This window comes from Osmerus mordax, chromosome 20, assembly GCF_038355195.1.
Source record: "Osmerus mordax isolate fOsmMor3 chromosome 20, fOsmMor3.pri, whole genome shotgun sequence".
Taxonomy (NCBI): domain Eukaryota; kingdom Metazoa; phylum Chordata; class Actinopteri; order Osmeriformes; family Osmeridae; genus Osmerus; species Osmerus mordax.
The window spans coordinates 8,700,641-8,728,112 of NC_090069.1; the positions used below are offsets into that span (position 1 = coordinate 8,700,641).

At 41.5% G+C, this 27,472-nt stretch overlaps 1 protein-coding gene across 1 annotated transcript in view; it reads right to left on the reverse strand.

The window, feature by feature from the left end:
- Positions 1-312: 312 nt before the first annotated feature.
- The window catches only part of megf10 (multiple EGF-like-domains 10), a 51,316-nt gene continuing 24,156 nt past the window's right edge, over positions 313-27,472 (reverse strand). The window contains exons 6-25 of the mRNA XM_067258279.1: positions 25,881-26,127; positions 25,644-25,764; positions 25,301-25,437; positions 17,497-17,709; positions 16,557-16,731; positions 15,965-16,085; positions 15,577-15,740; positions 14,406-14,508; positions 8,417-8,563; positions 7,921-8,055; positions 7,643-7,771; positions 6,477-6,605; positions 4,961-5,089; positions 4,612-4,740; positions 4,021-4,248; positions 3,694-3,809; positions 3,319-3,442; positions 2,983-3,027; positions 2,674-2,880; positions 313-2,479 (exon numbers count right to left, since the gene is read on the reverse strand). Of these exons, the coding sequence (XP_067114380.1) occupies positions 2,313-2,479; positions 2,674-2,880; positions 2,983-3,027; positions 3,319-3,442; positions 3,694-3,809; positions 4,021-4,248; positions 4,612-4,740; positions 4,961-5,089; positions 6,477-6,605; positions 7,643-7,771; positions 7,921-8,055; positions 8,417-8,563; positions 14,406-14,508; positions 15,577-15,740; positions 15,965-16,085; positions 16,557-16,731; positions 17,497-17,709; positions 25,301-25,437; positions 25,644-25,764; positions 25,881-26,127 (2,966 nt within the window). The 3' untranslated portion in view covers positions 313-2,312. The remainder of the gene's footprint in view (positions 2,480-2,673; positions 2,881-2,982; positions 3,028-3,318; positions 3,443-3,693; positions 3,810-4,020; positions 4,249-4,611; positions 4,741-4,960; positions 5,090-6,476; positions 6,606-7,642; positions 7,772-7,920; positions 8,056-8,416; positions 8,564-14,405; positions 14,509-15,576; positions 15,741-15,964; positions 16,086-16,556; positions 16,732-17,496; positions 17,710-25,300; positions 25,438-25,643; positions 25,765-25,880; positions 26,128-27,472) is intronic.

Here is a 27,472-nt window from a genome sequence, read left to right on the forward strand (position 1 = left end):
AGGCACGGGGTTTTAGGCACGGGCTGACCAGGCAGCCGCCCTGGGCGCCACGAAGATAGGGGTAAGGACCGCCACTGTACCCCTCCCTGGGCCTGCTGTTGTTTTCAACTAGCCTATTCTACAACTACATAATGGCTTTTGATTTTGGTATGCCATCCCAATCTTGTCAACACTATGAAATATTTCTGGGGGCGCCACTGTTGCACATTTAAATATAAAAAAAATATAAAAAGAAAATCTAAAAAGAAAAAAACAAAGAATAACAAATCCTTATCGTTACATTTCTTGAGGGAAGAAAAATAAGTGTGTAACCTCATTCCATCCTTTTTAATAATGTTTGCCATTTGGGAAATTACAAATCCCACCCAAACATGACCAATTTATAAATACATAGTGACAGAATATTACACTTTATGAAACTTTGATTTAACATTTTCAGGACGTAGGCCTACATTTAAATGTCATTTGTACGGCATAAATACCTTGTAATTTTATACAGAAGAAACAAAACAAACTGTTTCAAATAAAATAAAAGAATTATGCTAAAAAAAACTAGTCTTACATGCCAAAATGGATGTCTTAAAATTAAAATTTTACAATAATATAAAAAATGGAAGGTTTTCACTCTATGGTGAATGAAACTGAGGATTGTACTTACTCATATATGTTCCGGTAATTATACAATATAGCCCTTCAAAAAAGACCATCAAAACGCTACTAACGCTTTATGCAGGACATGAAAACACACATCACCTCATTCAGAAGTGATTACAGCTATACACAACAGCTTTGTACAAATATATTTCATATTAGGCTCAGAATGGTTTAAGACTTGAGGCTAATTTAGGTCATTCACGATATAAAAAAAAAAAGAAGTGGAGAAAATCTATACTTGTTTCTTGAAATATATATATTTCAGGTAAATTTAAATCTGTCTAATTGTATTTATTTTGTAGGTTTGTTCTTTTATTACCATGCAAAAGTCCAGCTTAAGCATAACAAACAAGTAATTTTTCTTAAGTTATGTTTTGAAATTGCACTGCAAAAAGTTCAGTGAATTTGTTCATACAGTAAAAACGTTGTCTTTACTGCTCTAAGCCACTTGAGTAAATGTGTAGCTACAGTACATAGATGTTACAGTTATTGTTCGTGTGGTCACATTTAATTCATTTAAAAAAGAGATTTATAAACACTGTTACTGTGTCATAATAACAGAAAAAATTTGACACATTAGTTGTCAGTACAAAATGTTTCAGTATCATACCTCTTGCTCTAGTATCATCCCTATTGTATCACAATCATCTCCGGTGTTCTGGTAATGATGCATTGAAGATAATTTTGCATGGTATGTCACAAAGATGTTGGTAACAGTATCTGCATCCTGTTATTTTTCCAGGATCCGACACAAAAATGCATTTCCATTCCTAAAAGGCTTAAGGAGATGTAGCAATACTTGAACCTTTGGTTAATTTCAATATTGACTTAACATGGTCTGACTATTCAACATTAAGATGTGTGAACAAGAACAGATACATTGTCAAACATCCACAAATTATTGATATACAACACTTATAACTACTCTCAGTCACAAAGGAAACAGTGAACAAACAGAAAAGAGTCTTAAAATATTCGACTAATACACTGGTCCTCCAGCAAGTTAGGCAATTTCTAATACTGTTAGCATTCATTTAATTATTAAAAAAATAATTTGAGGTTTATCAGTTTTTTTTTTTACATAATGTTTTCGAAGGCAATTTACATCAATACCCAATGAGTGGAATGACTTATCTAACACATATCGATAAGAAATATGTCAAAGCTGCACATAGCTAAAACCACACCTTTGAACACCAAATGCTTGCAAATAAGAGAGTCAGATGGCTGAGCGGTTAGGGAATCGGGATATTAATCAGAAGGTTGCCGTTTCGATCCCCGGCTCTGCAAAATGACGTTGTGTCCTTGGGCAAGGCACTTCACCCTACTTGCCTCGGGGGAATGTCCCTGTACTTACTGTAAGTCGCTCTGGATAAGAGCGTCTGCTAAATGACTAAATGTAAATGTAAATAACAGTCATGCTAAGGTGATAGCAAATAAACTCTTTTGACACTTGTGTGAATGTGAAAGCATCCTTGCCAAAAACCAGGGTTAAGAATGATTATAGTGACAGTGAAAAAAGCTAAGAAAATATACAGATTTAATAGGTTTGTGAGAAGATATGCAACGAGTGAGCATTCAGTATGTCACCAATGGGCCATCCATTGACTGAACTTGGGAGGTGGGAGGGGCATGGTCTCTTTTGAGTCTCTGGGAGCTCATTCGCTATCGAGCTCCTTGAACGAGGAGGGGGGGCTGTCCCGCATGGGCAGAAGGTCGTAGTGACAGGGGATGTGGCTGTTTTTGGGTAAGTCATATGGGTCCTGGCCAAAAGGTCCATGACCATTGTTGTTGCTGGGTGAGTGGATGGCATTGATGGTGGGTTCTGGAAAAAAAGGTGTTTTGACTGTTACCTAGTTACAAAACACACCAATTTTCGCCTTTGCCTACCCATATCCCATTTTTACAATGCCTGAAGGGGAGGACAAACAGTGGGTTCAAACTATATTCAACAATAGTACCAAATATCCTGCATTTCTCAAATTTAAAAAAGTTGAAAGGAGATTTTAGGGTCCTCACCAACTTCATAGACATTCTTGTTGGTGGGGCTGCAGTTATTGATCTCGGCATATGGCGGGTCCCGTCGCGCGGGTGACTTCATCTCCACGTAGCCACACTCAACGTTCTTGGGAAGGAGAAGCGGAGAATCCTTAATGGTGGCGTAGGGATTCTCCGAGCTATTGAGGGAGCTGGAGCTGGCATGATAGGGCATTCCTTTTGCCAGGTCTGCAGATAGAAGAGCAATCAGGAAGGAGCACAACATTTGGCTCAATTGTGAACTTGTTTTGGTAGTGAGTGTTTTAACAGTTGTACAGAAACAAAACCTACCTCTTAGGGATTTCCCCATGTATCGTCGGTCAAGGCCATATGCTCCTAGTGAATGAAAGAGGAAAGGAAGACACACGAATAGCAGGAAATGTCAGCTCATCAACAGTATGCCAGAGAGAAGTATTATTATTAGAGAAGTGATTGTGTGTGTCTGTGTGTGTGCACATTTAAGCATCTGTGCTTTGTACAGCTTTCCGTAAATGTGATTAATAATGCTTACCAAAACATACCAATGAGTATGTTTGTGAGTATGCATGTACGTTTGTGTGCAGGTGCGTGAAGCTTCAGTGTGTGTACACATGTGGTTTACCAACATGGGAAGTTAAGTATTCTTACCTAGCTCATTGAAGCAGCCTCCGTGTTTCCAGTCTGCTGGAAGGGTGCCAGTGTGATCCGCTATGGGAGGTCTCTTCCTCTGCTCCACATTCTTCAAGTTTACAAACAACTGGTTATTCTTAGCCTAGAAACAAGACCGTGTGTACAGTAAAACACTGTTTGTTGTATATAAATAAATTCCAAACTTTGCCTACAAGAATGGCAAAACAAGAATTTAAATAAAATAATGACTGCAGGATCAGTCGAGCCATAATATTATGAGTTGCTACTGCTTGACCTTGTATGTTGTTGTCAAACCACAAATGCCCAGCTGGAAGCAACAACTCCATATAACAGTAAAACAGCAGCACAAATTGTCTTTTGCTGTGGTCTTACTTTTCCATAAGATAGGTTGCTGACATGTGGAGGGCTTGTGCACTGGGTCAGCGTGTGGTAACTGGGATTGGAGAAGTAGTTGCTTGGATGGACATCACCTGGTGGTGGGAGTGCTTCTGGAAAAGAGACAACAAGAATTCCTCAACGTCTCAGAAATCACAGCAGAGTACTGTATTGTAAAGCGGTTTGTGTAAAATATCATTATACGTATATACGTGATACAGGTATAGTATTCATATTCTATAGTTTAAAAAACACCAAAATTAAACATTTCTCACAAAACACTTTTTTTTCCACTGATGTTCGGAAAAACTGTCAGAGACTTACCTGCAATGGCATAGTCAGCTGTGACACGCACAGCGGGGCTGTATGTGACGGCGGGCATGGTTGGCTCCTTGCCCTTCTGTTTCTTCCTGTAGATGATGAAGAGAAGGAGAAGGAAGAGCACCAGCAGCACCAGGACAATGATGCCAGCAATGGCACCAATCTGGTAGGAGTCGACAGGCACTGCAGTGCTGGTCAGACTGTTGGGGTTGCCCACGATGATGATGCCAGCTATGGGGGTGGGTCAAGAAAAGAGAAGGTACAGTATATTCATGTGGCCAAAAGCTTGAGGATTTGGACTGGAGGATTTGGATTTGTCAAACTGCTCTGAAACGCATACATTGTTAAATGTGTTTGTGGTTGGTGATGAATGATTGTATTAAGAGAGGCAGCGTTTCCCATAAATCAATTTTTAAAAGACGCAAAGGACATTAATTATGACTTGGTCTCACAAAAATAAGTGTTTCATTGAGTTACATGATTTTACTGTTTGTAAAGGAGACTTGTGAGGGGCACAGTACTGCAGGTAGGGGTCGAGGTAAATGTGTTACACTATGTCATTCAGATATACAGACAGGATACTGTACTTCTCACCTTGGTCACAACGGGCTCCCTTCCATCCAGGGTTGCAGTAACAGGTACCGGTCATGTGGTCACAGGTGGAGTTGTTGAGACAATCGCACACCTGACGACAGCCATAACCATAGGAACCAGAAGGGCATTCTTGGAAGCAGAGATGGAGGGACAGTTACATTTGTATACTGAGAAACACATGGAGTAGATTACTCAGATAATCTGATTCTTGAGGCAAGCATATAAACAGTACATTTTATAGAATGCATCAGTTTCTACGCTACTGTATGACCAATGAATTCATATGTAAACAGAAAACAACACCAACTCTGGTGCAGATAATGCTAGCAATAAACCTGTGTGAACTCACTTTGTTCACAGTGTCGTCCCATGAAGCCTGTGCGACAGGTGCACTGCCCGGAGATGTGGTCGCAGTCAGCTCCATTACGACACTGGCAGATCTGTGAACAGCCCTTACCGTAAAAGCCCAGTGGACAGCCTGTAATAGTCAAATACAGTTAGTCTATTTTGGTACAAGGAAGGACATACTATGTGCTTAAATGCATTAATGTAGGTTTGAGTGTGTATGTAAGTAGAAGAAACGTTCAACGTTCTTTTACAGTGGGACACAAATGCACGTGCCGTGAGTGACTACACCGGGAAACACACACATTCAACATGTCCACAAATTAAATTTTTCCTCAGCATTTTCTAATCCTGCTGTCCTTCCTCAAAGGCAGCCAGGAGTAGCGGTCAACCAAATCAACGGTGACCAGGGGCCAAGGCCAAGTGCTTCACCGATGTCCTAGCCAGGGACATGGGTAAGGGAGCAATCTGTTCTGCATGTTTTTATACATGGGTTTTTGTGTAGGAAACCCATGTGAACATGAGGATGCCAAAGAGTATGGAATCCTAGTGTGGCAGGATCTGGAAAGTAGACCCCCACATGCTCGCCCGAGGTAGCAAAGTCTGGAAAGTGCTAAAGGTCTAAGCCCTTTCATCAGAGGTTCAAATCCTCTCCCCGGCTATGATCACAGCCCTTTTAACCCACATTATTAACCCCCTCGCCTATATCGTCCCTGTGCTTCTTGCTGTTGCCTTCCTTACCCTTCTAGAACGAAAAGTTCTTTGGTATATGCAACTCCGGAAGGGCCCCAACATTGTAGGGCCATACGGCCTTCTACAACCAATCGCTGACGGGGTGAAACTTTTCATTAAAGAGCCTGTTCGGCCCCAACATGCAAACTCCACACAGAAAAACCAGAGAGCCCACATGAGCACAAAATAGACCCCATGCAGGAATTGAACCCAGGGCCTTTTTGCTGAGAAGTAAGCATGCATGTGTCTGTGGATCTGTCCACCTTCAAGAAAAGGCTCAAGACGCACCTGTTCCGGGAGTACAACGGTACTTAGGAACGGTTCGCTTGACCCGATGTTAGTTTCCTCAAGGATCACAATGACTCTTGCTTAGAGACTTGTTGCTCTTGTGGTTAGTGGTAACTGACTTAAGTTTTTGTACTCGCTGTGATATATTGTTTTTATTATTGTTGCTTGCTTTTTCCACAGGTACACTTGCACTTATAGCGGTTCATGTTGTTTAATTGTAACTTGTTTAACTACATGCTCTTATGGTTCTTCCCTTTGGCACTTATTTTGGTTGGACACAATGTGTGCTTCATGTTTTGGCTACTCGCAATGTTTTGTGGCTATCTTGTTGTTATGATCAGTGACCTATGCACTTTGCAAAGCTCTCTCTTGGAAGTCGCTTTGGATAAAAGCGTCTGCTAAATGAATAAATGTAAATGTAAATGGATCAGCATTTAAGTAGGGCGAGTGTGTATACATGCATGCTTGTGTGCATAATTGCGCATGTTTGTGTGACTCACGTTGTGTGCAATAGAGGCCCGTCCAGCCAGGTGTACACTTGCACTCCCCATCATAGGCACTGCAGTATGCTCCATTGTGGCAATTACAAGTGTGGCCACAGTTGGGGCCCCACTGACCAGGTGGGCAGGCTGTAACACAACAGACAAAACAATCAACACTTTTGTAGGGAATTATAAGGGTAAAATCATTTAGGTGAAGTATTCAGACGGGTGATACCAGCGAAATGGGGTTAGAAATGCTCTGTTAGGAGATGTCAACAGGGGGTGCCACAGCCCAACTTAAATTCCTAACGTCGACCTTACTTCACGAATGAGAAGTGTCTGTCTAAACACTAAATTCTTTCTGATGGACATCTCTGGAATTTATAGTGTAAAGTCTACAACCAAACTTTGCTGACTTCACACAACAGCAGACTCTCACAAAAAGCTGAAGAGAACTTGAGACTTAGACTTGTTCAGCATGAGAGCCAGTATGCAAAGCATGCTGTCTTCATCTATGGCTCCCTGCATATCCCAGGATCCTTTGAGCTTATGATGAGTAAAGGGGGTCTTAGAGATCGCTGAAGGTTGCTAGGGGTCAGGGCAGATTCCTTGCTCGGCAGAAACATGAGTTGACCCGAGAAGGATGGTCCATGTCAGTGGTACAGCTAATAGACTAAGTGATGGATAAATCACATTTGGGAGCAACAGCTTAAAAACACGTCCAGGTCAAAGTTTAGGATGAGTAACACCTGTCGTTCATTTCAAAAGACATTACGAAGCAGGATGAGCGAGAGGAGTGGTAAACAGAGACAGTATGCTACATGCTCTATGGTCTTTGAGGGGATTTTGTCAGAGGAAGTAATAATTGTAACTAACAGGAACATTAATAATAATAGTAATAATTCACTGACTATGTCTGATCATGTCTTTTTTCAAAGCCCAGTTGAACTCATGTCAACAAAACTGAATGCTTTTAGGGGGTACCCCAGTGACTCACTGGGTAAAGCAAGTGCAACATGGCCTGAGGCCTAACCACAGGGGCTCAGGTTCAATTCTTGCCTGGGCCATTGCAGGTCATTCTCTCTCCTTGCCCTTCCTGTCTCTCTCTAACTGTCATTATGAAACTTTTTATAGTTGTCTATCAAGGCAAAAGTATCTAAAAGTAACAGACAAACCACACTCACGTTGGGAGCAGTCACTTCCAATCCAGCCAGGGTAACACTGGCATGAGCCATCAGCAGGGTTACAGGTGCCGTTGTTGGTACAGGTGCAGCCCCACGCACAGTTTTTCCCAAACCTGCCACTGGGACAAACTGTGTGTGTTTGGGGGTGAGGGAGCAATAAGTGGAGCAAAGTGAAGTTTAGTACAATATAGTTTAAAATAAAGAAAAAAATTGTTCCTGTACTCTGTTTACTGTTACTTGCCATTTTGATGTCATGCAAGGGTAAAGTGTCAACCCACCTTCGTTGCACAGGGCCCCTTTGAAACCCGGGAAGCAGTTACACTGGCCCGAGACATGATGGCATGGCCCATTGTTATGGACACACTGGGGACAGGCTTGGCTGCAGCGATGGCCAAAGTAGCCAGGGGAACAGACTAGCCAGGAACATAAAGTAAGGAATTAGCTACGACCAATTAAAAAGGATAATTTCCTGTTTCTTACAAAACACATTTGTAAAATGTGTAACAACACATTTTCAATGAACAGTGATGACAAATGTTACAGCACTGTCGGTTTTAAGTGTTTTCATTTGAGATAATACACATTGCTAGTTTGAGATAAAGCACATTGATATAAACATAGATTGCTTAAGTATACCTTTGATTTAGGCTAAATTCATCTTCAACATTCTTTCACTTTCACTGCAAATAGAGAAAGACTATAGACTAGAGAAATACCTTTAAAATGGGATGATGGCCAAAAAAAAAAAGTATTCTTTAAGTATGGGACACTTACTTATCTGACAGGTGGTCCCTCGGTAGCCTGGGGCACATTCACAGGTGCCCTCGTCAGGGGAGCAGGAGGCCCCGTTCTTACAGTTACAGGGCAGGGAGCAGTTGGGACCCCAGCGGCCCTCCTTGCACACACTGTCACAGTGGATACCTGGAAACACACACACAAACAGGGTTCTTAATCAATCCTGTAGATCATGCAAGGAGCTCCGTAATTTGAATGGAGCTTCAGCCTGAACATAGACTTTAAACAACACTCTATTCTAGTACCATTCATAAATTCTTTGTTGCTTGAAAAAGCTGATACTAAAGCTAGAGCAGAGGCGTTGTTAGAGATAAAACTGTACTGGGGCACAGGCCCCATATCCCTTTTTTTTCTTTCAAGCTTGCTGCGCACAATGCACTACTAGGCTATAGAAACTCCCCTCGCTTAACCCACTATACAACAGTTCAGGGACACAAGTTTGATATCAGCTTTGGCAGGGACATCAATAGTTAATGCGATTCATTAATTCATTCATGTTAATTCATTTGAGCGCAAATAGTGTTTTTTTTTTAGCTTCATGTAATAACGTTTTTATGTTTTAGTCAAAATAAGATGATCGGTAGGTCTCACTTATCTTTAGTTTTGTAATGTTTTCTTGCCTACCTCAATTCTGACTTGTATGCCAAGTCTGACACCTAGACTTCTGTGTGCGTGCTGCAGTGGCTATTTGGCAAGCTCAGAAGAGCGAGCTGACATTGACATGAATTCTGCATGCATCGGTTTGTGTTTTTGGTTAAACACTTTTACAAGCGTTAATTGGGATACTGCGTTTATTTTTTCCAGGATTATCTATCTAAATTAATGCTTTGACTAATAAAGTAAATTGTTAAAACTCAAACTTTAGATTTTACTGGGGCACAGCAGATATATATTGGGCACATGCCCCAGTAAAAGGGGTCTAACAACGCCCATGAGCTAGAGTAAGAAAGATGGAGAGATAGAGATATTTCCTGAACCCTATACTTGAAGTGCAACTCTAACCAGAGAACCTGACCCACCATTGTTTGACCACTAACCCTGATCTGCTAGACAAAGATGCTGTAACCAACAGATGCTAAACCCTATTGTAATTATTATTGTGTGCACTGTATCATCAGCACACACTTGGGTAAGCCTCACCCTAGCCTCCAGTCTAAGAGATAAATACTTGGTGTTGTTGGGGAGCTAATTACAGAATCGCTTTCCTATCACCAGTGTTGGGGTAGTTACTCAAAAAAAGCAATAGATTACACATTATTAGTTACTTAAAAAAGGTAATAATTTACTTTACTAGATTACTCACTGCTGAAAGTAACTAGTTACACTACTAGTTACATTACTTTTGGATTACTCTGTGACATCACCTGAGATGCACTTGCCAAATAACAATATATATGCCCAAATCAACTCATACTTATTATAATGAGGACAGATCTCTCTTTTATGCTTTTTAATACCATAAAGCTGACAAAAAAGTTGTGAACATCAACCTAAAAGTTGTCAAGCATAACAAGGCTACAGTATGGCAGTAAGCAAAATGTCTCAAAATAAAATAATGCTTAAAACTTTAAATGGCAACATTTCCTCTACTATGTATGCTGCTACAAGCCTATTTATCTCTGCTTTGGTAACCTGCTGATGTTGAAAGTCAAGTCGTGGCTGCTTGGCTGGTGTCAGCAACAATGGCAACGGCAACCTTTTATCGGCGTCAGTGTCACTCAGGGTTCGGGGATCCTTAGCTATATTCTTGAGTTAGCATGTTGCCGTTGAAGATGCTTTGAAAGATTAGAGGTTGTGTTCGCGGCGGTGGAGAGGTGTTTTTGGCGTGGGCACAATGTACATTGTAAAGCACCTGAACGAGTGGTTAGATAAGAGTGCTATGACCACCAGTTTTAAAACCTAGAATCGCCTCTAGCTTGTTACAGTTATACTACAGTAGTATGCTTATTGTTTGTAGGCTATTCACATTTTGTTGGTGTTCCTTTGTCCGATTGTTGCAGTGTATGGCGACGACGTTGGCAACTTATCCAGTAGTAAATGTCAAACGACAAGTATGTCAAAGTAGTAGAATCGTGATCCCAAGCTAGCATCAACATCGCTGTGTTTACACCGGCAGACGCTTTGCAAACCACTTCCGGCGGAAATGAAATGCATTTGTGTAGAGTTATGGCGCCCCCCTGGGATTTGGCGCGTAAACTGTACGCGCCAAATCCCAGGGGGAACCCGGTTATGACTGCTTTAAACAAGCACCGGTTGGCTACACACCTCATACGTCGCCATACTTTTAAGTACATTTTAGAGTAGATTTATAGTTATAAAGCTTTTGCCAGTCCATCATTTTGTAGCTTTTAACATGGAGCAAAGGCAATGTCAGAAGATGACTTTAGTCGGTGATTAATTAGAACATTTGTTGTCTCTTCAATCTCTCAGCAAAATGTAGGCTAATTATTTGGCTAAAGGTTGCCACACGTATCAGACAGAAGTTGTTCTATAAATTCGTAGCCCGACATTAAAAACATTTATAGTCGGTTGACTGATCGCGTTGTTGTACCCAGTCAAAGGAATAAACACACAGGAACATCATGAACATTCAATGGTCTTGCCAGTTATCCTGGCAAAACATGTAGCATAATGTTATTTATTTATTGCCAGGACACGGTCCAAGTAGCCTAGGTATACATAACATTGAAAGCTAATTCGTTTGGAATTTCTAGGCTATTGATGTTACATGTTGATGTTCAGCCTATTCAATTTAACAACTTCAGAAGGACAAGACAGGCAGTACACTGTTATCCTTATTTAAGTGGCTTGTCACTGCCTGAAGTGCCTACTTATCTATCTATTCTTCCTATGAACCCGGTTGTGACTGCTTTAAACAAGCACCGGTTGGCTACACACCTCATGCCGGGCTTTTACAGATGTGTGTATTGGCACTTTGAAAGGTTTGAATTATTATATCCACATATCAATGTATAATTATTAAATCCACTGCAACAATAGGACAAAGGAACACCAACAAAATGTGAATAGCCTACAAACAATAAGCATACTACTGTAGTATAACTGTAACAGGCTAGAGGCGATTCTAGGTTTTAAAACTGGTGGTCGTAGCACTCTAGCTAACCACTCGTTCAGGTGCTTTCTCGAGTGTTTGCAACCAACTACCGCACACGTCGTTCCCGAACCACTTTTCTTCATGTTGTAAATTGTATATCCTCTTTGTCACTGCGATATCAGTGCTTTGTCGGCACAACGGAGCTAGCTAGCAAAACAAACCCAGCCCGCCAGAACGGAAGTGAATTGCATCGAAGGGAGGAGCTTAGGAAGTAGAGCGGAAACGGCTCATAAACTTGTCTATATGCTTCTGCGTTTTTCGAAAAACGGACACATGGGAACGCCCTCTTCTCCGAGGAACGCCCTCTACGAGCTCTCCGTCAGCCCTCGGAGAGCCCCGGAGAGCTCGACGTGCACCTCCTGAATTTTCTAACTATCCGTCGTGAGCGACGGAGAGCTACGGAGCTACTTGGCTGTGATTGGTCAGTATTAAGAATCGCTTGCGTCAGGGGCGGGGTTGCCGGGATAAACAGGACGAACAGAATCCTTTGACCGCCATTGCTGTAAGTTTTCACAATTAATATTTCAGCTAAACAGTACATGTAAATCAGCATCTGAATTAAAATGTGACGAGAAATGGGCAGTGTAGTTGCTGAAAATGTGCGTATTTTATTGATGAAACGGCTTATTTGTAAATTTGCTCCGACTTCTCGATAACCTAGGTAAATAAACACTCCACGACGATTTACAAAAAACCGTTGCGCCACCTACTCTTCTGGCGGTGAATTGTTTTCAGCACCCACAGCCTACGGAGAACCATAAACGCAGTCTATCTGTCCGTATCCGTGCGTATCCGTGCGCCCGCCCATCCGTAAACGGAGACGCAGAAGCATATTGCGGCCTTTAATACGGACCAATCACAGCCAAGGGGTATCCGTAAAATGACGGACGGACAGACGGATAGTCAGGAAAATCAGGAGGTGCACGTAGAGCTCTCCGAGGGGCTCGGAGAGGGAATTCCTCGTCGGAGAGGGCGTTCCCTGTGTCCGTCTCCGTAAAAACGGAGAAGTATAAATCGGCCTTTAGGCCGGACGCCAGCCTTCAAGAATCTAAGCCCACAGTTAATACTGTCTGGCATGACGCCACAAAAACTGTAGGAACACCCTACAGTAATTTGAAGTATGTTCATATTGTAGAAGTATGACTGTCTGATGTTTGTGGCATTGTTATTATTTGCCAGAAGAACCACATCAGAACAAAGCATGTGTGAGTTGCACAGACAACAATTAATCAAAAAAAGGCTTTGGTGTCATATTGCGCCTCAAACTCTTTCCATCTTTCGCAATTTCAAAGCAAGACAAGGTCAAACGCAAGCTTGTGCACACAGTCAGATTGAGAATAATGTGAATCAGTTACCAAGAACCACAAGAGAACCAGAATACACTCTCATCAGAATCCTCCCTCCACCATTAAGCCAGCTATTTCTAAGCAGCAAAGAAAACAACAACTAATTGTCCTTTAAAAAGGAATATGAAAGACAGTAAAACAAGAACATTTACAGTTCAATATTGTTTTCAGAATATGAGGATTTCAGGATGTTACAATGGAGGTGTAAACATGGCTCTACCAGCGCTGCCTAAAAAACGGGGATCTTGGTGGGTGGGAGAAAATGGAGAGAGAAGAGAGAAAGAATAGAGAGGAAGAATGGAGGATGACTAATTCAATGAGGAGATTAGAGGCTATTGAGTTTCTCAATTACACAGCTCCCCCTGAGCTACCATAACAAAGGTAAGGGAGAATCATGTCAAGCTTGTTTACCAAGAAAAAACTAGGGATTTTGTTTAAAAACATAACTAGACTTGGTATAGTAATTTTCTTATGAAAACTGACTGTTCTTTTTCTTTTTTGTCTGTCTTTCTCTTACTCAGGCTCACTAAGTCTTTCATTAACTCTTTCTCATTCTTTTTCTTTATTATCCCAGAACCCTGTCATTTCTCCATTCCACTCATTCTCTCACTATCTCCACAAGCATGTCCTTACTCACTGCCTTGTTTTTCCATCTTGTTTCCATCTCTCTTTCCAACCAACGTTTCTCTTTCAAACCTACTTGCTTTTTTCCTGTCTGATACATGCACACCTCCCTTCAACCCTGTATCCATTCCTCTATCTTTCTATCCCTCCCACCTTCCCCGTCTCTAGGTCGCCTCTCTCCCTCTTTGTCTGCGAATCTCACTCTCTCTCTCTTCCCTTTCTCTCTGTCTTTTCTCTGTTTCTCTCCCTTGCTCTCTCTGCTTCCCACCAGGCTGTTGCAGTCGTGGGGCCGATAGGCTACAGTGAGAGTGAGCGAGGAACCAAGTCCGGGGTACAAAGGCCTCTTTGAGGGGAACTGTTCTCATGTTGCTAGGCAATGCCGGAATGCTGGCGATAAACTCCGGTTAAGTAGCTAGGAAGAAATGCCTTCGTATTAAATGCTTGATGCAGTAAGACAAGGTAGTGGAATTACTATGCTGCCTGCATCTCAACCTGAGCACTATAGGAGAGGAGAGCAGAGCAGGAGAGAATTTTCATTCTCAGCCCATTGATTGTCTCAGAATTTGCTAATTATTTTGTCCAGACATGTCACAACACATCCCCTTTTCCATAAGTATGAGTTGCACAATTTGAACAGGTTGTGTACACAGTACCAGGTAACAAAGGCAGCGTGTAACCAAAACAGCGTGTAACCAAAATCTACCCAGAAGCAGCAAATTAAAGAGACTGTATACAGTATACTATGAAGGCGTGCAGCACTCAGTCCTCTCACTTGGCTCTCTTTTGAGTCTGCAAGTAAGTATGAGGGGGTGCCACTATTGTATTGGGATCTTTTATGTCAGAGTCGACAGTTCTTTTTCCTTAGGTTTGGATCCACACTTACCAGTCCATCCCGCCAGACATCGACAGTGCCCGGTTGAAGGGTGGCAACCATCAGCGTGGCTACAGTCACAGCGCTCCCTACAGTCTACACCATAGGTGCCATCCTGAGAAGATCACAGAAGATACCAGTCTGAATAATTCATATAATCACGATCTGCAAAGTGTATACGGGTTTCCAGGTATATGTTCCCTATATTTTCACAAACATAAATGTACTGTAACTATCTTGAATCTGATACTAACCTCAGGGCAGGGAAATTGTTAAATAGTAAAAGGGCATATGCATTACTAGAATCAGAAATCTAAGTTTACATCCTCAGGCAGATGTTCTCCATACTATATTTTATGTCCTTATTTTATTTTTGTTTATAGTCTGTTCACATCTTTATAATGTACAATAGGAAACATGTTTAATTTAAACATTTTGGAAGGTAAACTGACAAGACTCATTTTATTGTTTGTAACTTAAAAAAATTATAAAGCTGTATTTAAAGTTATTTAGTCGGTCAATGTGAATATGACATTGATGTATCTCACCCTGCAAATCTCTTCAGTACTGAAATCAAGAAAAAGAATGTTCAAACCATAAAACGTATTACTTGGATACTATCCCAACAAATCATTTGGCTTATTGGCTTCCCAATGCTGAGGCTATTGGAAACAGAACCTGACTTAATCCACTAACTCCTGACTTCCTGAATCCTGGTGCTCTTGGAGAGAGTGGATTTGTAATTATGGCAAGCTCTGGATGAAAGAACTGTAGTGCCTGGCATAGCATGTGACTACTCAACACTTGGTACAAAAAGTTTCCAGCTATAGTTCAAGGATTTCCATGCAGTTTAAACGTTGTTTCGTGCTAGATTTAAATTAAATTTGCTTAAAGATTTAAAAAAGATTAGATCCTAAAAAAATATGCTTTTCTGCACATTTGCTTGATGCAATTCATATTCAGCAATATGTTATTCAAATGTAGAACACATTCATTGTTGTTTAAATATGTTTTTAATATTATGTATATTCATGACATTCAACAATGTTACTTCATTTTCATTGTATTAATTGTAATTAATTTATTAGAATTTTATTTAATTAATAATAAAAAATAGTAATGGTATACACTCTGTCATGATGCATAGTTGCGCAACAAATGACATCATTTTTAAGTGACTCACCTGACAGGGGAAGTCGCACCGCTCACCCCTCCACCCAGGGGCACAGGTACAGTGACCATTGAGGGCGTTGCAAGCACCACCGTTTCCACACTTACAGGTACGGTTGCAACCCAGCCCCCATGTTCCACTTGGGCAGTTGATGGAGCACTCTACTCCATGCCACCCTATGGAGAAACAATCACCATCACAGACATTGTTATAATGAGAAAGTAGGCTCATATTTACACATAGAACACATGGAAATAAGAATGATGTGAAATTAGTGTTCAAGGGAAATATATACATAGTAAGGATTTAGTTGATGTCACAAATGATCCAGCATACATGAACTAAAATCAATAAACTCAACAAGATGAGTACTTTGAGTGTTTGTTGGCATGAAACCTACCTGCTTTGCAGGAGCAAGCTCCGTCTACCGATGAGCACAGTGCTCCGTTCTTGCAGCTGCAGCTAGATGAGCAGTTGATTCCGTGGGTGCCAGCAGGGCAGGGTGTGGAACAGTTGGGCCCCTGGAAGAAGTTAGATGGGGGGTCAGATGGCTGAGCGGTTAGGGGATCGGGCTAATAATCAGAAAGTCGATTCCCGGCCGTGCAAAATGACAGTTGTGTCCTTGGGCAAGGCACTTCACCCTACTTGCCTTGGGGGAATGTCCCTGTACTTACTGTAAGTCGCTCTGGATAAGAGCGTCTGCTAAATTACTAAATGTAAATGTAAGTTAACTTCCAGTGTTTAGTATTCATATTTGCATGATTCTAATGCTACCTTTTCGGTACTGTACACTAAAAAAGGTTAACATGCTTTTAAATTATAGGGGAATATGGGAATGTACGAATATTGACTAAGTTTATACTGGACATTTCCTTTAAAGAGGTCAGTACCTCCAATCGGATAGTTATTTTATTATCTCTTATTATTATGTTATCCTTGCAAACCATTCCTACGATTTTGCTTCAGCATCTGTAAGTCAGACGTTCCATTACCTTAAAGCCCGGGGCACAGATGCACTCGCCCAATACACTGTGGCAGTCGGCACCATTCTGGCACTGACACACCTGATGGCAAGCTTCTCCGAAAAACCCAGGGGTGCATGTTTCGTTACAGTAGAGCCCTGACCAGCCAGGTTGGCATGTACATTCACCGGACATTGGGTGGCAGCTAAAGGGGCAAAAAGAAAAGAACCTGTTAAGTAAGTGACAGAGTCCATCTAATAACACTGTTGGGCAGCAATCAAATTGTTACAGAGGTCAATTGAAAATGTTCTCTCTTATGGAACATCCCTGAGAACAAGTATGCAAAAGGTAAGACAGCATGTTCAGGATGATGAAGTATTAGCTAACATCCCCTCAGTTCTAAGAGCAGTTTGGGATGTCCACACTTTGCCTGTCAACCACTTAACCCATTCAGATAGTACACCCCTTGTAAAAAACGATCCTAAGAATTTTCGGCTGTTGCGCAGATAGGGGGGAAAGGATTAATGAGGACAGAGGCGGGATCTGTCGGGTCTAAATGCACAATGGGCTTGTTGCTGTTGTACCTGTTTAAGTTTCAGCTACCCCCTTCCACCTGAAACAGTAGCCCTATTGAGACAGAGCAGAGCAGCTGTCCTCATCCACGACACATGGACCCTAGCAGCTGTGCCAGCCTATCTGAAATACAGGCACTGGTACAATAGAGATCTGTCTAACTGTCAAACTGTCTGGCACACGCAAACAGACATGGGAAGGTTTAAGCATGCAGTTTATGTGCATATAAACATTGTTAACCACACACAAACACACACAAACACATACAGACTGAATAGGTGGCCTGGGCCCTGGCCCCAATACACATCTGCTTCCCACAGTCACACTCAAACATTAGGGAACAACTCACAGCTGTCAAACTGACAGTAGGGCTACATTGACTTAGGACTTGATTTACCTGCGTGTGTTGTGCGCGTGGCAAGGACACCTCTTGTCACATTTGAGGCCGTAGTGGCCCTCCGGACACAGGCGGACCTCACACATCTTTCCCGTGTAACCCGGCTCGCACAGACACGCCCCGCTGATGTGGTAGCACTTGGCACCGTTTACGCAGCGGCACGTCTGGCTGCAGCCCATGCCATACGTGCCAACCGGGCATTCGTCCTGGCAACTGCAGACAGGGGATGAAATAGAGGTCTGGGGTGAACTACTCAGATTCAAAGTTGATTGTTGCGGGCCACATGGTCCCGTGGGCTAGGTTCTACACATGCAGCACTTTTAAGTTGACTTCTGTTTCATCACAATCCCCTGTTCTACCTTTCTTATGATTCTAATCATTGTAAAAAAGCATATGCACCACAAAGTTATATATTTCAACGTTCAGGGGTATGTGGCACCTGAAAGTCTGAGGGACATGCGGTTGACACTCTTTTTCACAAGAATCATACTTTTTTCAAATAAACCAAACCCTTAAAAGTCTAATAGCTAGGGTGCTTAAACGTTTTGTAAATAAACAATACATCTCAACCAAAGTATCTTTTCCTTGATTACAGATACTGTACAACCAAAAGCTGATCTTTTCAAGGTGATTTTCACCACAAAATCAAGCTCTGTTTATGACTTGGAAAACTTTTGCCGTTATAATGAAAACGTTCAGCAATCCCACAATGATTGGGTTGAGGAAAAAGATGGACAAGATTCTTACAAGATTGTATCAGTAAGTTTTTCCGTTAGAATTATGCGTTTTCCCAGGCTTTTCAGTGTCCCTCGATATGTATCTATTGGTTATCATTAGTCAACTGTGCTGTATTACTGTCTGTCATTCACATACCTGTTAATCTCTCAAGTGATTTATAAATCTACAATTTTAGACACTGTTTCAGTCCTTCTGGCAGACAGTACCAATATATACCTTCAGAATATTGAGGGTTTAGCTTTATAAAACAACACTCTTAAATTCCTCACCACAACTCATTTGCACTACATTCCATTTCCATCTTTTAAGTGACCACTAGACTATATTTCCTACTTGTTGATAGTCCAGTCTCTCTCAGGACTCAGTGCTACAACGCTTCTTAGCCCCTATCTCTCTCACTGGAGCAAAGAGGCGCTCTTAGCATTCTCCAGCATTAGCACTGTTAGTGATTGCCTACATAAAATGAATGAAGCTGTCAAACTCTTAGGATTCAAAGCATGCCAATGGGACCGCACTTATCACACTCATTATTTTGCTTCAGCAGATGGCATTTGTCAAGGTCAGTTGGTCAAAAAACTACAAGTAAAGTACAGAGACAGCTGGGTGTGAACATACACATGGGGGCTGAGACTTGCAGTCTTTACAAGAAGTGTAAGCAGTACTGCTACTAAATTCCTCCTCCAGCCTTACACCCTCCGCCACCTACGGTCTTCTTCTCACAACCGTCTGGTGGTCCCACCGCTCAAGAGCGCCCGGTCCCAACACAAGCTCTTCTCCTGTCTGGCCCCCCAATGGGGGAATCAACTCCCCACCTCCATCAGGGACACTGACTGTCTCCCCACCTTCAAGAAAAGGCTCAAGACGCACTTGTTCCGGGAGTACAACGGCACTTAGGAATGCTTGGCTGGACCTGATGTTAGTTTCCTCCAGGATCACAATGACTTGTATCGAGAGACTTGTTGCTCTTGTTGGTTAGTTGTAACGGTTTCAAATTCTTGTACTCGCTGTGAAATATTTTACTGTTGATTGTTTTTTCTACAGGTACACTCTTGCACTCTTGTGGGGAGTTTCATGTTGTTCAATTGTAACTTGTTTAACTGCATGCTCTTATGGTTCTTCCCTTTGGCACTTATTTGGTTTTCCACAATGTATGCTTCATGTTTTGGCTGCTCGCAATGTTTGGAGCTATCTCGTTGTTATGATCAGTGACCTATGCTCTTTTGTAAAGCTCTCTCTTGGAAGTCGCTTTGGATAAAAGCGTCTGCTAAATGCATAAATGTAAATGTTAATTCAAATGTAATAATATTGTAGCCTCTTTGTGTATATCTAAATAGATGTATTATTCCAGGAAAACAGATGCCCCCCTCCCAAGACACAAAGCAACACCCACTCCGACAACACACAAAAACACCAACTCAAACTCACTCCTAAACCTCCACACATGCACACAGATACCCAAACACCACCCTACTGTACCTCCCACCTCATAAACACACACACGCACACACATCCCATCCCTATTTCCTTCAACAAACCCGTTACCCTGGTCTGGTTCTAGTTTCCAGTCCTGGTCTACAGTAGGGTGTGTCATAGTTGGGCCCAGTTACTAGCCCAGCGGTAGGGCACCAGAGGTTTTTTGCTTTGACATTTGGCTTCCCTCAAGCCCTTATTAACTCATAAAAGTGCACTTGCAGTGCTATTCCTGTACATTCACTGGGCAGGCTAAGTATATGGTGCGTTTTCTCTGATACTGCTAATTATATGGACTTAAAGCTCTACTCTACTGCCTGGCATGGCTGAGTGCATGAGAACACTGATTGGGGAAGCTATGTTTACAGTTGTGAACATTCTCTCTAGCAAACACTAAGATCTCAGTGTTATTTTTCCATTTATTTATCACTTTTTCAAGAGTAACTGAGCATTCTTATTTCTCCCTTAGCGCCTTCACTCTATATTAAAAACAATGCTTTATTTTGAAAAAATGTGGGCTATTCTAGGATCAGACCTTAAGGGGTGCTCAGCCCCCAATGAGAATGTGACATGAATACAGTGCCTTGCAAAAGTGCTAACCCCCCCCCCTAATAACCGGCATGCGAAAAAGGTCAGGGGTAAAAAAGGTGAGAAGGATACGGCGAACCCCCGACCCTCTAGGAGGTTCCGGGGGCATGTTCCCCCGGAAGAAAACATTACATTTTAAAGTTAAACACATGAATGTGGTGCACTTTGAGAGCTAAATTAAGAGAACATTTAGATTTTTAGGGGTGCTGAGATGAAATCTAGGGGTGCTTGAGCCCCCTAAAAAGGATCTAAAATCCCCACTGGGTTGGAGACATTTCATTAATATTCTTTTTGGGGCTTCCTGAAACGTGGTCCATGAACACGGCCAATTATCACACACCACCCACTCCTGTGACATGTCAGATTACCTCAAAAAGGTACACATTCATCACAAATTTCTTAAAATGTTTTAACATTTTCAAGTTGGACTATTGCAACTCGCTGCTCGCTGGTCTCCCAGCATGTGCAACCCGCCCTCTTCAGAGGATTCAGAACGCAGCGGCCCGCCTGGTCTACAATCTTCCCAGACGCTCCCATGTTACCCCGCTCCTCATCTCTCTCCACTGGCTACCTATCATGGCCCGTATCAGATTCAAGACCCTGGTATTGACCTTCCGAGCAGTGAACGGGACTGCACCCGTCTACATCAAGTCTCTCCTGCAGCCTTACACCCCCACCCGTCACCTACGGTCTTCTTCAGACAACCACCTGGTGGTCCCACCGCTCAAGACCGCCCGGTCCCAACACAAGCTCTTCTCCTGTCTGGCCCCCCAGTGGTGGAATCAACTCCCCACCTCCATCAGAGACACTGACTGTCTCTCCACCTTCAAGAAAAGGCTCAAGACGCACTTGTTCCGGGAGTACAACGGTACTTAGGAATGGTTCGCTTGACCCGATGTCAGTTTCCTCAAGGATCACAATGACTCTTGCTCAGAGACTTGTTGCTCTTGTGGTTAGTGGTAACTGATTTAAAATTGTTTGTACTCACTGTGATATATTGTTTGTATTATTGTTGTTGTTTTTTTTTACTTTATTGTAACTTGTTTAACTACATGCTCTTATGGTTCTTCCCTTTGGCACTTACTTTGGTTGTTCACAATGTGTGCTTCATGTTTTGGCTACTCGCAATGTTTTGTGGCTATCTCGTTGTTATGATCAGTGACCTATGCACTTTGTAAAGCTCTCTCTTGGAAGTAACTTTGGATAAAAGCGTCTGCTAAATGAATAAATGTAAATGTAATGCAAGAGGTTGAAAGGTCTGCAATTTACCACCAAATAATAATAACATTTTGCAAATATTTGTTGTGAATACAGAACAGGATCGATCAGTTTACCCATGCCTGAGTATTAACCATCTGTGTTTTACAAAAAAAGGGTTTGGTGTTTAGTTACTTTTCAAGCCTTTTGGGAATTGCTTGATATATGTGCGTGTAATGCAGATTCAATTTTGGGCATCCATTTTCGTATATAAAACCATGACTCGGGATAGGTCTTACATACGCAAATATGAATTATTATCTCATCATTTGGCACTACTCTTTCTATGATGCCAGATGCATTCTCAGAAGCATTTTCCCAAAGGATCAAATTATTTTCTACTCGTGGATTTCGAATACATTCAATGTTTCTGCATGTATTTTTACACTGTCTCAATGTCTGCCACCACTGGGCCAAGACATTACTATTTGTAACACCATCTAGTTGCTACTCTGTGGGACCCAGAAGCAAATAACTGTGTTTATTTGTTGTGAATTTTAATTTTAATTTGTTTAAAGAGGCACATTAAATCTTAGTCAAATTAACGCAATGTGTTGTACTAGATTATGTTATATTGTAGAGAGTATACCTGTAAGCCTTTTAATGCATTCTTTAAGTTTTATATCATGCTTTCAGGAAAACTGACAAGAGAAGGTTATTTACAATTGTTGGAATCAAGCCCAGGTCCAGTGTGCCATGGGAGAGTCCATATAAGTGTAAGATGTAGCCTAGCCTACAACTCGGGCATCCCATGACTCTCCAGGCTGACATACAGTAGACAGAGTTCTATCCACAGAGACATCATGCATCCTACTGTAACCCTAGTGGTATGGACCTGATCCACACTCCTGTGGTCAAACACACACACAGCAGCAGACACGCACACACACAAACACACACACAAACACACATTCATCCTTGCACACACTCACATACAAACACAGGTGGATAGCAGTGTACACACACAAAATTCTATTCACTTCCGTTCGCTCCCTTTTTTCTCTATCTGTAACCAAAAAACACACACACAAAAATGTGCACACACACACAAACACAGCTGCTACAGAGCAAAATGGCACCAAGTTTAAAGGACGACTAAGAGTGTTCTTTATGCCTATCAATGTGGTTGGAATGTTTGAGTGGACTTGAGTGGAGTGTGGGAACAGAAACTTGTCCTTGGCATCTGAAGCCTTGAAAAGTGAACACACATAATTGTAAACACATATTAATATAGGAATTCCATTCAACATACAAGCAAGTATGTACCAGACTTGTCTACATAGAAAAACATCAATAACTTCACCTCGAAAGCCCTTTGTTCACTGAGCCATTCTCGGTTGGTTGGACACAAATGTGGAGGAGTTGTGGAGGGAAAACAATAACATTGCTAAGTTTAGCATTAGCCTAGCATCTTCTGTAGTGTGTTTACTGTGTCACTGTAAGTTAACTCCCCTACGAAAGTAATGACAGGACTGTGGCTAGATACCACATAGGGACGTAAGACAGGAATAATAGATTGCAAGGACAAAATAGTAAATGTTTTATGTACTTGCTTTTTTAGAGGGTATGATATATGAGTTCATATAAACTTTCAGCAACATTTTACACATTAAGGTAACAGAGCACTACCTATGGTAACAACATTGTAGTTACACAGGAACTGCAAGTTATTACACAAGTGAAACTTAGTTTGGAGAAGGTTGGACTTTCCATAGGTAAGTAGATGTTAACTGCCTTTTTACAATATCCACTTGCTTATCATACCTCTCCCCATACTGTGCCTTCTTTTAATTTTGTAATAACCTACTACCGCTAACACCATGTAATACCATACATAGCAATTCCTATGTACTTACAATGTTTTTACTATAGGTATTGTGATGTAGTTACATGGTAGTTCATGTACTTTGATGTAAAGTGAAGAAGTAATATTATCCTGAGACCTGGAAAAAGTGTCTGGATTTGTCTGATAAATATGTTTTAAGGAAAATAGTATTATATAAATATATAATAAGGAAAATACGCTAAATGTCACCATACTTTTCTGATTTGAAACTTAATTAACTAACTAGAGATCCTCTCACGTTCTTATGAGGTTTTCCACATTTGTGATATCCCATCAAAGTGACTTCATTTGCGTCAAAGTGTGGCATGGTTGACAATGAACGCAAACCGAATATCAGACTGTACATGTCCCTGGAAGTGATGTATGGAGTTAGATTAGTTTCATAATTCAAACAAACAAACGTAACACGATTCACAAATGTATTTCATGATTCACAAATAAATGTAACGCGATTCACAAATAAATGACCCCCTTACATTTGTTTGCAACCTGACGAACACGAGTTACAAATCGGAGAACACGAGTTAAAAATCCCTGCATTTGTGTGTGTGGATTTTTGGAACTTTCCTGACGCGCTTAGATTCACAAATGCATTTTTTTCAAAAACATATTCTCTGCAGCCTATCAGATCATCTCTTCAAATTTTTGCCAATCACATTAACGTGTCTATGTGGACTTCAACAACCTGCCATAATAACGGACAAAATGTCTCCTTCAGATCACGGGCAATGTCGTCTGGTAGCATGTAGGTGAAATACTGCTTGTTAATCTTATTAAACCGATTATCATACGTGATTGAATATTCTTGAGAATGGCAGGATCCATGTTTAGTCATTTTAAGTGTTTCCTAGGCTAACGTTTAGCAAGATAGCTGTGATTGGCTAAAATTGGAAAAGACATCTGATAGGCTGCAGAGAATATCTTTTACATTTACATTACATTTAGTCATTTAGCAGACGCTCTTATCCAGAGCGACTTACAGTAAGTACAGGGACATTCCCCCGAGGCAAGTAGGGTGAAGTGCCTTGCCCAAGGACACAACGTCAGTTTGCATGACCGGGAATTGAACTGGCAACCTTCGGATTACTAGCCCGACTCCCTCACCGCTCATCCACCTGACTTCCTTTTAGAAAAAATGCATTTGTGAATCTAAGCGCGTCAGGAAAGTTCCAAAAATCCACACACACAAATGCAGGGATCTCTAACTCGTGTTCTCCGATTTGTAACTCCTGTTCTCCGATTTGTAACTCGTGTTTGTCAGGTTGCAAACAAATGTAATGGGGTAATTTATTTGTGAATCGCGTTACATTTGTGAATCACGAAACACATTTGTGAATCGCGTTACATTTATTTGTGAATAATGAAATACATTTGTGAATCATGTTACGTTTGTTTGTGAATTATGAACTAGTGTAACTCCATAGTGATGTAGATAATCTGTTTGAGTAAATTACCAGGACTACTGTGGCCAGATCAAACCACTGTCCAAAAACAAGGTCAGTAAGTAGAGGGCAGGAGTTAGCAAGCAATTAACCCACACAGCCAATCGTTCTTGACAGGGACTTGTAAATGAAGACCAGCTTAAGATAGTCAAAATATTAGCAGTTATTCTTGTGCCTCTATCAGTAAGCAGTAGACTGTTAACTCAATTTGGAAAACATTTTCTATTAAGGTTACATTAACTACTATACAATTATATATTAATGCCTATTGTAAAAATAGGTACCTAGGTTAAATGTAATTAAATAATATTAAGTGTTAGCTATTGCTATGTAGTTACATGATAGTTAATGTTACCTTAATGTAAAGTTTTTCCCACATTTCATTTTGTTGAATATATGAATAAACAAAGAATAATGTATTACTATTAAATGTATAGAACAGACACCCTTAAGGCTTTCTTACCGTTCTCCAGTGTAGCCCGGGTTGCAAAGACACTGGCCTGTGGACGATTCGCACTTGCCCCCATTGTGACACTGGCACTCCTGAGAGCAGTTCCTGCCAAAGCGACCCTCTGGACATGGCTGGCCGCACACCGTACCCTTAATACAAAGGCATGTACATAAGGATCATATATAATCAATGTACTGATAGATGTTATCCTGTAAGCATTAGGAGAATAGTAGTTTTTGGTGTCATTGAATGTTTGCATGAGTGGATGCATGAACTGTAAATTCAGTGAACTGTTGTCAGTGTGTGTGTGTGTGTGTGTGTGTGTGTATGTGTGTATGTGTTGAGGATGAATTACCATCCATCCAGCTGGACAGTAGCACTGTCCAGTGATGTGGTGGCACACCCCACCATTCTGGCATGGGCATCTCTCCTCACACTGCTGACCATGCTTTCCTGGTGGGCACAGGTCCTCACAGCTGTGGGAATCAAAGAGAGAGACAGGTTGATGATTGATGTTTACTTGGTGTATTGCGCCCTCATCTTCACCTGCCTCTATATACGTGTGTGTGTGTGTATAGGTGTGATGACTTACAAAGCGCCGGTGTATCCCGGCGAACAGTTGCACTCCCCAGTCACGTGGTGGCAAGTGGCACCATTCTGGCACTGGCATTTCTGTTGGCACCCATTTCCATAGGTGCCAGCATCGCAGTGTTCCTCGCAGCGCCAGCCCCGGTACCCAGGGTTGCAGATACACGCCCCGGTGATGGGGTTACATAATGCCCTGTTCTGACACTGGCAGCGGTTACTACAGTGGGGGCCCCAATGGTTGTTGTCACAAGCTAGGAAAGGGGGGAAAAGAAAAGACAAAAAGATTGTTCATTCTATTCCATTAGATTTTGGTCATAAATTCATTGTGTGAGTCTGTTAAGTTAATACAGAATACTGTACGAGTTGTTAGACTCATAAATGTCGACACAAGTGTTTTACCCCAAAAATCCCACATCCTGGCCAAAGCTTCATAGATCATATTGAAATAGAATGGATTATGAGGCCACATAAAATCAGGTCAGAAAATACCACATAGCCACAACCTTCTCTTACGTCTATCATCTTTCATGGCCAGTTGTGGAGTCACCAGGATATATTTTTGTCCCTGACCTGCTTTGAATTGCAACAAATCTGCTGTCTACACTACCCTACCATCACCTCAGCAAAAACCAACATAGACGTACGTTTGTTCAACTTCTCCAAACATCCAATACCCAAATGAAAGTTGAGTTTAGGACACGTTGAACATGACCTTATACCCACCCTGTAAACCTTTTGCAGAGGGGTTTCAACCACAATTAGAGAACAACCCAAATGTTCAGTGAGGATTTCCTGCATTATTCCAATGGATCCAACAGTCCTATCATCAAATTCACAGAGGATGGGAGGGACTGCAGTTACAGCATACAATACTTTAAAGGTTGTAAACTTGAGCCACCCCAGAGTGCCTTTTACTGCATGTTTATTCTAGAAGGCTTTAATCTTCCAAACACATCTTCATGTAAAAAGTTAATTATTAGTTGAATGGGTTTGGGAAATTACAAGACCGAAAAGGTCTGCAGTTATTTCACTGCCAAACTCTGTATTAAAAGAGTTAGTCCAACATTATACCAATAAGTTATGAAGAATGAGTCTATATCACTGCTTTCTCAGTGCTGGAAGGACAACTATAGACTCTAACTCTTTAGATGGAGTTGTAGAATATGCAGTAAGGGGAATTCTGAAGAAATCTACAGAATCTAGAATTTCATGATGATTCTTAAACATATTTAACACCTTGAGTAACTTTTTAATAGGGACCCCACTTTCCAAAGTGTCTTTGGCTTGCTTCATTGGCTTGAAGGTGCAACTCCATCATGCAGTGCACCTATGCACCGACAGTATATCTACAAATGAACACTACAAAAGGTAGGTTAAATTGATCTTATTGAAACACCCTTGGATGAGAGGATGCATGTGGATGCCACATGTTGTCATAGAGGCCATAAATCTATGGATGTCTAGCCTGAGTGACACTGTGGTCCATGGACGGATGCGTGTGTGCCATTCCATTCTCATGGAGCTGAGACCACTATGCAGAGGGACTTAACAGGTCTATTATGTCTCCTGCATTAGTCCAGAGAGAAGCGCCCTGTC